General features: G+C 39.9%; 1 protein-coding gene across 8 annotated transcripts in view; it reads right to left on the bottom strand.

Moving 5' to 3' along the window:
* Positions 1 to 473: 473 nt before the first annotated feature.
* LOC128739467 (uncharacterized) overlaps positions 474 to 15464 on the bottom strand; it is a 49415-nt gene continuing 34424 nt past the window's right edge. For all 8 annotated transcript variants that reach the window (XM_053834955.1, XM_053834953.1, XM_053834958.1 and 5 more), the window contains one exon: positions 474 to 4119. In XM_053834955.1, coding sequence (XP_053690930.1) covers positions 2638 to 4119 — 1482 coding nt within the window. In that variant the 3' untranslated portion in view covers positions 474 to 2637. The remainder of the gene's footprint in view (positions 4120 to 15464) is intronic.

The raw sequence follows: 15464 nt of genomic DNA on the forward strand, positions 1-15464 counted from the left end.
TTATAAAACTGTGAAACCGCTACTCGATTGAATCCGGCAGGAGGAGCAGCTGATGTTGCTTCGTGAGTTCGAAGCAAAAATCCAGGATGACCCCAACCAATTCTTTTTAACCAGTCTACATCGATAAGTTTTTTCCTTGTTAAAAGGCGGTTTCAGCATATTTTTAATAGCTAGCAGCTAGCTAAGATAAACTTCTTCCAGGTCCCAGGTTGTTAGTCCATAGTAACGTAGATCGTCATTATGTCGAAATATCCCAAGCAGCAATGTTTACGTTTGGTTGCTTTCAGGAATTCAGCAAGTTCCTACGAGGTCACCTTGCTCCTATACATGTTCTTACTTACCTGAATTATTAAACAAATTCCCGTAAATGTTGCAATTGACAATAACTCGAAGCTACGTCTCATTTTTGGAGATCTCTGGTGATTTCGGATTATCAAGTAGCTAAAACAATTCAAGACTATCTTCTAGTAAAATTTAACGCTTTGCCTACGTCGACAGTCTGTGACAGTGTGAATGACCTTCTGCACGAAAGCATGTTGATTTTCTTGCTAATGGATCCAGAACTCTCCGTATTAAGGGTACTTGCGTGTAAATATTTTTATTCATTTAGATAGTTTTAGGTGTAATTTAAAGTTCGTAAACGCGCCATATTATGCCGAATGTCCTACAGTTACCGTCGGTAATCGAATTTTTGTTATCTGCTGTACTAGACAAGCTTTGTCAGCTTTTTATTTCTGTATTCCTAAACTGTTTCAAATCATTTTTGAAATATTACACTTCTGTTATCGTACTGATAAAAATGGTCAATGAATTACCTTTTACTCTACCCTAACTGATTTTTTTTTTTGCTATTTACAATGTGTGTGCCTTTTCTATCAGGGCTTTGTTCGGTTTTTCTCTTCGATCTCGATTTATACATTCTAAAAGTGACAATTTTATACCTAAAAACTCCGTTTTACCAGTTTTTCTTTTCAAGTTTGCAATCATAAGAATCATAGCTTTTTTTTCTTTCTTCTTTGCTTTTATTACTTTAAAGAACATCCTATTTGCTATCGTATTAGTAGTGCAGTTGCAGTAAGTTATATTACATTTAATCTTCGATCATGCTTGTCTCAGCTTTTCAATGCAGTCACAACAGGGCAGGGTAGTTGCTTATCCATAAGTTGTTATCCGTATTTTTAAATTGAATGCTCAAAACTGTATTGAACAGCAGCAAAGTGTCAAGTTGTATGCCTGTCGTGATACTATTTATCAACTGTAGAATTTAGCTCTGTCTCAATGCACATTGTAATTACTACGGCTTAATAGTAGGTAGTGTGTCTACGATGATGATTGAACCTAGTGCTTCAGGCGGTACATTCAGAGACCGCAGCGTCGTGCACGGGTGAAGCTTACATTTGGATGACGAGTTTCTTGTTCAATCGAACCAAAAGAAGGCTTTAGTAACTGATAATTTTGCACTGAAGCGACAATATGGGTGCAACTCCGCGTAAATGTTAACTCAATTAAGACTAACTCCTCGTTTCGAACAGTTTCGTTTGGAAAATCAAACTTCACTAACTAGTTGTAGGTGTCTACTTGTGTGTTTAAAACTTGTTGGTTAGTTTGTACAAACCATCGTTGTCGACACTGAGTGGATTACCGGATAGTGCAGGTGGCAGGGGAAACGGAATCATCAATGCCCCCCCCCTGCGACTTGCTTATTTCTTTTATTGGATGTTCAAAATGGCGAAACCTCGGACAGGTTTGAGCCGTCAGAGAGTGAGATGGATAGAAACATATTCTTTTTAAATTTCTGAAATCAAACTAAGCTATTAATATCTCTAGGAAATATTTACTAAGTAATCGAATCTTCAGTTATTGGCGTTTGACTTTATAATTAAAGGGTCAGGAGCGTGTCGCAGAAGTCAACAGTCGGAAGTAAAATACTTATCTGTCAGAACAAATGAATAGTGAAACGAAGATTTACTAAAACACTCGGAAAAGAAATATCACTCTGAAAACTGACCCTTGACAGCATTTCTTAGAGTTCAGAATCTCTGACCAAGCTGTCACCTGCCCGGTATTGTGTCACTTATCGGCCACTATCCTCAAAATGGATCGTAATCGGAAGCTTTCTCCTCTCTTCCTGTCAAAATCGATTGAAGGTAATAATTTTCCACAGATAAACTTTATTGTTATGAATAGCTTTAGTTAGGCGTACATGCCGGTAATAAATTATATACAATACGAGAGATAGCGTATTTAACCTTTAGGTATATTAATCTTATGCTTGTTGCTTGCTTGTGTATGCGTGCGTGGGTATCAAACCTATCACGCTCCGGGCGACCCCGGTGCGATACCTTTTCTCCTACATGACCGGGTCTTGGCCTCTCCCATCTCAGTTCAGCTTGACGAGAGACCACCAGGCTTTTAGAAAGAAAACGGAAATCGTCAACAGAGTTAAAATAATTCCTACATATCGATAATGTTTAGTAAAAAAATCAAGCGAAAAGAAACCATGTTCGGTTTCACAATCGTGCGAAACACCGACCGACCGACCGACCGACCTCCTAGCGCGCTCTCTCTATTTCGATATGATTCCTACTAACAAAGGGGCATTTTTATTAAACTTACACGAATTCACCGTGGCGCGCCTTACTCCACCTCCTGCTTCTGCAGGTTAATGAGCGCCCCGACGATCACTATGACGTCGTCCAGCAGTTCCAACGTTTTGCCGTCCACACATGCCGTCGGCGAAAGGATCAGATGGCCCTGAAAGCTTTCCAGCACACTCTCGATGTAGCTTTTCAGCTTGAACGTTCGACTCTTGCTGATCTTCTCCGATACGATCTCCTCGAAGTTGTCGTCCTCGTTGCTGGTCGTTAACGTTCGCTCCAAGTCGGAATCGTCGCCGGTACCGGCCGTCGTTCCCGCGCCGTTGTTGTTTTCTGGATCGTGCCCATTGGTAAGACGATCCTCGAAGTTGTGGAAGTTTTTGCCGGCGATCAAATTCGTGTTAGTTTTGAACTTGGTCAGAAAGCCGGACTGTGCCAGTACGGCTTCGTCGTCCGTTTGAATGCCGAAACCTCGGGACACGAAACACACGCAACCGTCCAGTGTGGAAGCGATTAGATACTTAAGCTTGTGACACTGATCCAGCTCACAGTATGATGTTTCGTTTTGGGCCTGGGAAAGATGTTTGACGGCGTTTTGCCGCACTTTCACCACTAAATAGTTGAGGATGAGATGGATTTTGTTGAAGTGTTGCCGCAGGTTGATCGGAACGTTCAGCTTCATCGTGATATCGTCTGGCCAGACGATAAAATTTCGCAAACAGTCTGCTATTTTAGGCACGCTTGTACGGAACAGGATTTCCACCTCACTATCAGTCAGTCCGAAAACGCTCGCCAGCCGAGCGTTGTGTTCGTTTAACTTAATTTTGCGCAGTGTCAGGATGATATCGCGCTGATTGAGCTCGAAGCTCTGGGCCAACGAGTTAACCAGGAATATGCGGTTGCGCCTGAGTCCCAGAAAGAGTGTTGGGAATTCGTGCACCATCTGCAATTTGACCTTGGTGGATGTGTTTGTGTTGGTCGCTTTGCCGACCATTTTTCGTTTCACTTTTTTCCGTCCAAGCCTGTCGTCTGAATCGGATTCCTCCGTAACCAATACTGTCGTTGTTGCTCCCTTGGCTTTCAGAACCGATGCGTCTAACCGTTGAGCTGGATGGGACACGATCATCTCGTCGTCCGCCGTTTGATCCATTTCTGTCTCCGACTCGGTGGCGGATGTGTCGAGCTCTGGTTCCTCCTGCTCCTCCTCCTCCTCCTCTTCCGGTTCCGTCGTCTCCTCGGTCGGAGCGGACTCGATGCGGGGTCTCTTGGCCAGCGGTTGCCGCTGCTGCTGCTGTTGCAGCTGAAGCAGCTGCTGGGGCGTAATTTTGTTTTTCAGACTGATTTGCTTCGTTTGCTGGACGATCAGGGTTTTCTTCTGCTGCTGCTGCTGCTGCTCCTGGGGCGATCCGGCTTCCGGGAGCTGCTGGCCGGGCTCTTGCTTCACTGATGCACTGATGGTGGCGGATCGTGTCTTCCCTTTCTCTGCTGGACTGTTGCGGTTGTTAAATTTCATAATACCGGCCTGGAATGGAAGGGAGGAAGAGAAAACAAAATTAGTCAATACGAAAGGATTCTTTTGTTGGTGTTGAATGCGGTTTGAACACTTGACCATTGTTGGGTTGAGGTGTGTTGGATCGTTGGTATATAATAGTTGACACAGAGCTAATGTTTAGGAAAATAGTTTGCTGCAATTTATACAATTTGGGGCAGCAGAGCGATTTTGAAGTAAAAAAAAATGAAACGAAACAAAATAAACAAGCAGTAAAGGTCTCAGGTTGCTACTTTGAGGGTCCCGAACTATCTTGGAACATTTGTTTGGACTTGAATAAACTATTACCTTCTAAAATTCAGCTTTATGGTTTGGTTTTTATTGCAAAGTAATTTGATTGCGTAAACAAGCGCCGAAATCGATTGAATTTACTTGGCTGTTCATTGACCGTGAGGTGCCCTAATTCCGTGCGACTAATTTCGGCTCCTAATTCCGTGCACCTGGTATTAAAGTGAACAATAATCCAACAATGTTTGACTACTTGAAGGAGTATACGTTCACACATTTTTCGAAAATATTCTGCATGTTCCGCTAGGAAACAACCGCCTTTAAACCAAGTGCACGGAATTAGCCGCCGCTGTGCTGTGCTTTCAGCCGTCTGGTTTCTATCGAATTTGAAACAAACGCCATCTTAGCAGGATAATTGCCGGGCATTCTTGCAACATGGTCTGTCCACTGCATTCGTCTCATACTTCGTTCGTTGTTGAGCGAGTTTATGGTTCATCCTACGTCTTGGTACTCCATTCTCATCTACGCACCAAAGATCGTTCTCAGTGCCCGTTTCTCCAAAACTCCATGCACGCGCAGGTTTTTCTCGAGCATTGTTCACATTTTATGTCCTTAGAGAACAATTGGTCTAATGTTCATGTTGTACAGTTCATGTTGTTCGACTAGATTTGTTGAAAATCGTACCACGTCTGTTGACATTTGCTCGGATCTCAACACCCTGTAACGCTATGTTGTACAGCAGGTATGAGAGACCATCCCCTTGACGAAGCCCTTTGTGAGACTCGAAGGGACTCGACAATCCACCCAAAATCCGAACACAGCGTCATAGACCATCATCACACAATCGTAAATTTAATCGATCTGATCAGCTTCCCGATCTGAACCAACAGTTCTTGTCCGTGGTTTTCCATAGCTCATTTCTACCAATTGTATCATATGCAGCTTTGAAGTCAACGAACAAATAGTGCGAGAGAATTCTGTATTCGCGGTCGTTTAGGAGAATCTACTGCAGTGTAAATATGTGATCCGTCATTCATCGTTCTTCACCGAAGGCTGGTTGATAAATTCGCACAAATCTTTTTGCAATTGGTGATAGACGACGGAAAATGATTTTCGATAGTACTATGTAGGTGGAATAGTCCAGATTGTCGCCTTTCTTGTAGATCGTGCGGATAACCTAATCAATCCACTGCTCCAGTAGCTATTCAACATCCCAAGTTCTAACAATTAGCCGGTGCAGTCAAGTGACCAGCCTTCCCGATGCCATAGCTCCACTTCGATTCTCCACCTAGGCGTCATTCCGGTATTTATCGAAGTGCTGTTTCCTCGTTTCGGTCACCTCACGATCGTCCGTCAAGACACTGCCATTCTTATTCTGATACATTTCGGTACGCTGCACAAAGCCTTTGCGAAATGCGTTCAGTTTCTGGTACAACTTCAGCGTTTCTTCACTCTTTCATGTGCAGCGCCACTCTTCCTTAATTTGCCTACCTCTATTTTAAAGTATATGCGGTGTGATATGAATTCCCCAGATGCATTACAATAAGCTGATTGAAGGATCGGCCTTCTGGCGGGGAAAACCCCCATTCACAACATAAGGTTTAATTTGGTTTTGTTTTGTTTAACGGCGCTTGCTACCTATGCGCCAAATAAACTAGAAGGATATGTTATTGTCTGCCAATACTTGCCGCCCATCTCGCTAATGTCCATCATCATCATATCAGCATTCCATAGGCAGGACGTTTGCCTGTTTTCACACCGTCTGGACGAAGCATAAATAGGCGGATGCTCACAACCATGGAATTTCCAACGAAACCTACCGACAGCAGTGTTATTACCTGGTCTTAAGTTTCCTGTTTGTAAATTTAGTTTCAATAAAGACAGTCGTTATCTAGAGATAGATCATGCTTGTTTGGTTTCTTTAGATTTAAGTTCGCGGATTCCCCTCTTCCAGGTGGATCCGCGGCAGTCCCATACGCGGGGGCTGCATTTTGTGGTGACAGCGGTGACCCTGAAGGAGAGCCGAACGTAGTTTCTGACTGGTGGCGGAATCCGTGCCATTTTGTGTTTGGTGCCGCGGTAGTAGTACGAAACATAATTTTGTAAAGTCGAAAAACCTTGTTTCATTTCGGAAACAAAGTGCTTGAAGTGAGTGCAAAGTCGGTGTATGCTACAGAAGCTCATGTGAAGTAAAACAAAAACGTTTCGCATTAATTGTTTCGGACTGGCTGTGTTTGAGGTTAGCAAAATTTTTAATCTGTTCAACGACACTTTTTTTTTGTTCCTGCTGCTGAATTTTGAGTTAATCACAAAAAAGGAGATTGTGGGGTAAGTTTATTTGTTTATTTTTTCTTTTTATTTTTGTAGAGATTAAGGTACGTTTGTTGGTCAAAGATTATTTGCCATATTATTGATATTGACTGGTATTGCACGAATTTCATGACAGCCCACTTGGAGGGCATGTAGGCGCTAAGCGAATGCGTCAGAAAATTGGAACTTTGTATATCTGGACAAATATGCGCTGAGATATTGAAAATTACGTAAGGCAGTGTGATTCCCTGCCAGAAAAATAAAATTTGCAAAATGAATAAAATACCAATGCGGATAACGACAACCGCATCAGGGTCATTTGAAAAATTATTTATGGACATCGTCGTGTTGCCCGAGTCCGATTGGGGGAATAAATATGGCTTAGTCATGCAAGACGACTTAACTAGATTTTTAACAATTGCGCCGATGGTCAATCAGGAGAGTCAGACGGTTGCCCAAACTTCGTAGAAAATTTAATTTGCAAATATGGTGCTCCTCTGGAATTAGTCACCGACAATGGAACAAATTTCGTTAGCACATTGATGAAAGATGTGTGCAAAATTTTGAAAATTAAAAAAATAACCACAAGTGCATACCACCCACAGGCGAACTTGGTAGAAAGGTCGAATCGTGAATTAAAAATGTATTTAAGGCAGTATGTTGGCGGTAAGCCTCATACATGGGATCAACATCTGCCCTTTTTCACTTTCGAATACAACACAACAATGAACTCATCGACGGGGTACACGCCGTTCGAATTAATGTACGGCCGGAGAGCTAATATCCCGGCATCGATATATAAACGACAAGACTTTGACGATTTAAGTTACGGTGATTACACAAAGGAACTGAAAAGTATATTTTTTGAAACACGCGCAAAAGCAAGAAGGAATCTATTATTATCCAAAGAGAAACGAAAAGAGCTTTACGATAAGAATACTAATAATTGGCAACCCATGTGGGGAGATTTAGTTTTAGTAAAGGCCGTCCATACGGGTGCGGGTCAGAAATTGCAAAATAACTGGCGGGGACCATATGAGGTGGTCGAATTACCAAGTGAAATGACCACGGTCATTAAAAACGGAAACAAGTTAGAAAAAGTACATAATAACCGTCTGAAACGGTATTATGATTAAAAAACATATTTTTTTTTAAAACTGTGGCGACACTTTTTTGTTGTCATATGTCGATCTTTAGGAAAAAAAGGATTAACGGTTTAACATAGTTAGTTGGAAATATAGCGATTAGGAATAATTATTTGACTACATGACGCACATTTATACAGGAAAAAAAAAACATACATAGATCATACGCGAATATAATGGCATATTTCAAAATATAAAAGGACATAAAAGACAATTCAAGGAAGACACTACATGAAAGTTGGTATATAAAGAATATGGCGTATTGACATGAAAGGGATGGAGACTTGACCTGCTTTTATATTGTATGCTAGAATATTGGGAAGACTGATAGTTAGAATTTTCGTAACAAGGAATTTCAGAAAAGAAAAGAAAATTTAATAATTAATAACATATGTTTAAAAAAATTAACTAAGTATCTATTTTTCAGGTGAATTTAACAAAGGAGGGAAAGGAGCAAACCATATTTACAGACAGATGGCTGTCTGGCATTTGTTTTTTTTTATATATACAATTTATTTTCTTTCAGATAGAAGAAGATATGCGGTACAAAGAGGCATTTATGAGTACAAGAGAGTTATAAGTAATAAGTAAAAGAAAGGGAGGTGGATGTAAGGACAGTAATTGGATTGTTGGTTGAATCTCCTGAAGGGAATTTCTAGTGCAAGATGGCTAGGAAGACTGTTGCAAAACAAACACCAGTTAGCCGAATAACTGGAGTAAGCGAGTGTGTGTGAATGTGATGAGTAAATGAACGGGTTTCGGCGCCCGGAATGAATGTAAGCATGTATGACAGTTTACCCAAGCCTGTTGCCAGAATCCTTAAAATAGGTGGACGCACCTACAGAGGGAGAGGGGAGGAGATATGCAGTTTCATGCATATGTAAAGTGGATAAAGAAGGAACACGAGGACGAATAATAAAAAAATGAAAAGAGCGACTTAATAAATTACGTAAAGAGCGATTCAGCAGCAAGCAGAATTGACAGTTATTGACGACTATATAAATAATATACATGAATTCCGCGAAGAGAAGATAATGACGAAGAGGGATAATGACGAGAAAAAAAAATAAGGCAAATGACCGAAGATAAAGGAAACAAGAAAATTAACGGGTAACAGAGACCGCTTAAAATATGAAACAAATCTAAAAAAAATTTAGTACGACTTAAACAGAACAAATGATTAAACTAATAAAAGTAAAAACAAAATTTCAATGCATACTCTTATAAAAACGTTATAATGAAAAATAATCTATATATAAAAACCGAAAATGACTAAATACATAAACAATATGGGAAAATATGAGAAATATTTCGCCGGTGGGCACTTCCTCATGAACCTATGTTCAATCAAGTTATTAATATACATTTGCCTATTTTTATTCATTAAAACTGCATAGCTAGAAAGTATACAAAATAAACTTGCCCATTCTTCTATATTTTTGTAATCTGATAAAAAAAAAAATCAAAAGACCAGTAGTATTTATAATAGGAAAAGATAATAAATAAAGTAAAATAATAACAGTGACTATCGAACATAGAGAGAGTAAAATTGCATTGTGGATATTAAAAAAAAAATGAGATGATTGTTGATGATTAATTATGGAAAAGCGAAGAAAATATTATAATATGAAATTCTTTATAACGTTGTCACAGCTAACACTAAATTACTATGGTTTATACTAAATAATATATTGCAAACCTTTGTCTAGGAAACATGCAACATTACGTAGCAATACTACAACTTCAATAGCATTTTATACGTCATGTTATATTTTTATAAAAAAGAAATCGTTAGTAGTTGATAGGCTTAACTTTCACGTTAAATAATATAACGAATAGGTACAGTTGAGTGATTAAAAATATTTTTGGAATGAATTTAGAAGAGATTTAATGACAATGTAAATTCCCCATTCGCAGTTTTGCTAGTAGTGATTAATATTTTGGCAAAGCGTGCAGCCACTTTTAGACACTTTTAAGAAATTCAAACAAAAAAAAATGTACATTTTCATGAGCAAATGCTATATTGTGATAGAAAAATAAGTACAATTGTAAAATGAAGCGTTGCGATAAAGAAAACGACTCTGCAGTCCGCAAAGGAAGGATGTTGTGCCGTACCCAGGCACCGACGAGCTGAATGCTAGATCAACCGGAAGCAGCGAAAGGCAACGGAAGTGGGAGAAGTAGCAAATGGCAAAGTACTATGACAACAAAAATAGCGAGCGAAAAGGAATGTCAAACGGGAATACATATTATAATTATTATAATTATATCAAGTTGATACCAACACCATTTACCGAGAAGAACGTTTTATCAACTATGTCATAAGCGGCAACAATATTGCTTCAAAAGGCGAAATCAAAAATCAAACGCCGAAGGTTTTGCAGACAAAAAGGTCAATATCAAAAGGACATTATCAAAGGTTTAAAAAATTAACGAAATAAAAACAAACCTGAAGCGAATAAGAGAAACGACAATATATACGAACATCGCTGGTCAAGCTATATGATATCAGCATACTCCATTCAGTTATTTAGACTTGACTACACCAGGAAGGCATTAACGGATATCACCAAACACCTAACCACTGCAAGACGTGTGTCTTGCAGCTCAATAAGAGGGGGGAGATGCAGCGCCACTCTTCCTTAATTTGCCTACCTCTATTTTAAAGTATATGCGGTGTGATATGAATTCCCCAGATGCATTACAATAAGCTGATTGAAGGATCGGCCTTCTGGCGGGGAAAACCCCCATTCACAACATAAGGTTTAATTTGGTTTTGTTTTGTTTAACGGCGCTTGCTACCTATGCGCCAAATAAACTAGAAGGATATGTTATTGTCTGCCAATACTTGCCGCCCATCTCGCTAATGTCCATCATCATCATATCAGCATTCCATAGGCAGGACGTTTGCCTGTTTTCACACCGTCTGGACGAAGCATAAATAGGCGGATGCTCACAACCATGGAATTTCCAACGAAACCTACCGACAGCAGTGTTATTACCTGGTCTTAAGTTTCCTGTTTGTAAATTTAGTTTCAATAAAGACAGTCGTAATCTAGAGATAGATCGTGCGTGTTTGGTTTCTTTAGATTTAAGTTCGCGGATTCCCCTCTTCCAGGTGGATCCGCGGCAGTCCCATACGCGGGGGCTGCACATGCAGCGTTTTTTTTAGCAAGATTTGGGTTCGCCACCCAGCTAGCACCAACTCGTATATCAATGTACGAAAACTATCGTAAATATCTCCTAACAAACTCGAAATCGTAACTAAAGCTGGATAAAGTGGGATCAAGTTGATTTTTTGTCGCATATAATGATAATGACTGACATACATACGATTTTCAGCACAAAATCGTAGAGTAGTACGGAGCGACTCGCGCTTAATCGGATATTATCGTATATAAATACTTATAAAGTCGTAACGCTCAAAATTATTCGTAATCACGTATATCGCCTCCAAACTAGTACGGATATGCCAATTTTGCGCATGAAATACGATTTATTTAGCATGTACATCTGTACGTAATGCTGATTTTTACCTTTTTTATACGTATGAAAATGCTAGCTGGGCACATCTTCTTCTGGCTGTGTCGTTCCACGTTCTGGCGAGTGGAACTGCGCATCTTTGTCTCCCGTGCAGCGTTCTCTGCATCCATTCATCCAGCCTACATTCGTCATACCTTTTAATAAAGTCAAACCACTTAATGATGCCCTCTGATACACTGTTAATGGCTGTTTTGATGGTTTTCCAGCGTTCCTCGAAGGACTTCGTGCAGCTTGTCCGGCAGCGTAGCTTTGAGTGAATGCACGGAATTTATGACAACATCAGGCTGCTTCAGCGGCGTCGGTAGCGAATGTTGTTCACAACGGAGAGTCTTAACCATCACTAGGTAGTAGTCCTAGTCAACGTTATCGATTCGATAGGATCTGACACCATGTCTGACTGATGTCAGAAATGTGCCAGCAGTCGTTCAAAATGGGGTCGACCTGCGTTACTATCTAGTTTGGTTAGCTCCAGGTGTACTTGTACAAGATGCCCTCTCTAGGCCGATCTGAGAGTTGAAATCCCTGCGATGACGATCTTGATTGCATGTTTCGAGTAGTGACCATATTCACGCTACAAAAGCATTTATTCTACATGCTTAGAATAAATAGAATCGGTATTTCTGAAGTGAAGGTCGTGCACGGTAATGATGTTTATGTTGAACAACCAGCATATATTTGATTCTCAACCTGCACATTCGATCTCTTGAGAATTGAAAGGTCAGCGGTTCTACATGCCGAGTTTTTAACCAAGATAGTCCGTTTACGTCGCGTGAATCTATTCCAATTGCTCCAATCCGATTTTTCTAATTCCTCGTTCGTTTCATATTGATTTTTCAATCGTTTCAACACTTGGTGGAATGATAAGCTAGGAAAACTACGCAGGAAAGCTCGGAAGCTGTTTAATCGTGCTAAAACAATGTCAAACTGGTCTGAGTATAAAGAGGCCCTGAGTAATTACAACAGAGAAATAAGAAGATCCAAGCGGAAAGATTGGAGGTATATGTGTGAAAACATAGAAAGCGCTCCTGAGACTGCAAGACTTCAAAAAGTTCTCTCGAAAGATAATACAAATGGCCTTGGGTCCTTCAAAAAGACTAACGGCCAATTTACGAAAACCGCAAATGAAATTCTGGAACTAATGATGCATACTCATTTTCCAGGATCGCTCTTACTCACCGATCAAGCTAAATTTTAATAGCATGCAAAATGCTACAAAAGAACAAGAGGCCCGAATGAACCTACTAGGACACTAGATATGTTCAGCGAAGAACCTACAAATTTAGCAAACTTAATTTTCTCATACTCTAGACTTGCATGGGCTATCGATTCTTTCAGTCCATTCAAATCACCCGTTCCAGATGGAATTTTTCCGGCACTTATTCAAAAGTGCAAATCGGTAATAATTCCAGTTTTAGAAAAATTATTTAGGTCAAGTTATGTGTTGGGATATATTCCAAAAATGTGAAGGAAAGTCAGGGTAATTTATTAATTTATTATAAAATTTATTCCAAAAGCTTATAAAAAAGATAAGTCCTTTCCCAAATCAGTCAGAACAATTAGTCTCTCGTCAATTTTCTTGAAATTAATGGAAAAACTGAATAAGTACGTTAAATCTGAAATACTTCCTAAAAATCCACTAACCAAAGATCAATTTGCTTATCAAGCAGGCAAACCAACGATAACAGCTCTTCACACTCTTGTAACAAAAATAAAAAATCTTTCGCTGCTAAAGAAATTTTCTTAGCGTCATTTCTTGATATTGAAGGCGCTTTTGATAATGCATCTTTTCTATCGATGAAGAATGCCATGAGAAATCGTGGCGTCAATGTAAGTATAATCGATTGGGTTGTGGAAATGCTATCAAACAGGGAAATATCAGCTAATCTTGGAGACACAGAAGTAAAAGTAATAGCTGTCAAAGGCTGTCCTCAAGGGGGTGTCCTATCCCCTCTTTTGTGGTCTCTAGTAGTTCATGATCTTCTCGTTAAACGGAAGCATAAAGTATTTTACACCATCGGATTTGCGGATGATACTGTTATCATAGTCCGCGGAAAATACGATACTATCATCTCTGATAGAATGCAAAGTGCATTAAACTTCACATTATCATGGTGCAAAAGCGAGGGATTGGGCATAAATCCTACGAAAACAACAATAGTGCCATTTACTAAAAGACGCAAAGTGTCTTTCACTGATCTAAAACTAGGAGACGTTAAGTTGTCTCTATCTACAAACGTCAAGTATTTGGGCGTTACCTGAGATAAACAACTTTGTTGGAACACGCATATTGGAAGTAGCACTCCCTCTAAAGCCTTAGAAGCTCTACTCAATCTTCTTCCACTACATCAATTCATCCAATTGGATGCTATGAAAAGTGCTTTGAGGCTCAAGCGATCCATGACGTTCTTCGATGGTGATCTCGTTGGACACTTGAGTATTCTCAAAGAGTTTTCCGTAAATCCCTTAATATTAATGAACGAAGATCATATGCCTAAGCGTAACTACTTCGATCACAAATTTCGTGTTCTTGATTTTATTCGCTCTGATTGGAATGCCAGAGAACCTAATTTTCGCTCAGGATCACTGGTGGTCTACACAGACGGATCAAGGCAAAATAACATTGCAGGTGCTGGTATAACAGGCCCAGGGATTAACGTTTCAGTTTAGGAAAACATCTCACTGTATTTCAAGCAGAAATATATGCAATACTAGAGTGTGTATCAATCTGCATAGAAAGAAACTACAAAAATGCAAATATCTGTATTTGCTCGGATAGTCAAGTAGCATTGAATGCTTTAAAATCAAAAAGTCACACATCTAAACTGGTGTGGGAATGCATAAAACTGTTGGATAAACTTTCCTATCGCAATATGGTCAACCTCTATTGGGTTCCTGGTCACTGCGGAATCAAAGGGAACGAAACTGCTGATCAATTGGCAAAGAAGGGGTCATCCATCCATCCTGAAACTTATCGGTAAACTTAATGAAGCTAACTGTCGCTTTTGTAATCATGAGATTGAAAGCTCCGAACATTTGTTGTGCGACTGTGTTGCAATATATCATAAACGACGTAGATATCTTGATAAGGGGCTGACTCACCCCTGCGATATTTGGAATGCTGCGCCTAATCAGGTAATAAATTTCATACGAAATGCATCATCTGATTGGGATAAATGCCGACAGTAGTTGAGGTGGCTCATCAAACTTTGATAGCTCACAGATACGACATGGCATAAATTAAAAGAAGACACACCACAATAGATCAAAATAATGGTCGCGGTGGTAAGTCCCCAACACGGGAAAAAAAACACTTGCAAGAGGCTGTCGGGTTCAGCGACTTTTGAGTTTGACAATAATGACCTCAGCGGACTTGTTGCACCGAACTGAGGAAGACTATTCACATAAGATTCGTGGGTGCTCCATAGCCGCAAGTTTGCAGAGTCTGCATTAACGATCAAACGGTCGTCGGTTTGGATCTCAGTAGGATTAAAACCATACGATGTCAAGAGGTACTATAAATTACCATTCCTCTCTTATAGTTAAGTGTACCGGTTAGAAGGGGAATCCAGCCTTCACCAAGGACAGCTATAACTGGAGATAGTACTGGCTCGAGGACCGAGTGGGTATAACAGAGCAAGCTTCGTAAATAAATTGCGTAGTTCAATTGATGAGTGGGACTCTAACCTCTAACCCACACACTCTCGGTTGGCACCCGAGTGTTTTGACAATTAAACTATCACCACACGACACCCTATATTAGATAGACAGTGCACTTTTTCAACACAGATATCAAATTCGCCTAGGTGTAATCGTCGCACCGTAAAAAATTTACGATCTGTTGGGACAAACAAGTTTTGTCCTTTTTTGTGGCACACTTCTCTAAGACAGACATCAAATTGGTCTGGGTTTAATCGCGGTCGTAAGAACTTTTGTTGAGAACAAGAAACTCATTTGTTCTGGATTTTTTTTTTGTTAGGCCTATCATTTTGACCACAACATTATTGATCTATTGTAATGTTGCCCGGGTGTATGCTGTATTCTGCACTGCATTTCTGTGCTTTATCGTTATTGAGTAAACGATAAGCTTATATA

Source organism: Sabethes cyaneus, chromosome 3 (genome assembly GCF_943734655.1).
Source record: "Sabethes cyaneus chromosome 3, idSabCyanKW18_F2, whole genome shotgun sequence".
Classification (NCBI taxonomy): domain Eukaryota; kingdom Metazoa; phylum Arthropoda; class Insecta; order Diptera; family Culicidae; genus Sabethes; species Sabethes cyaneus.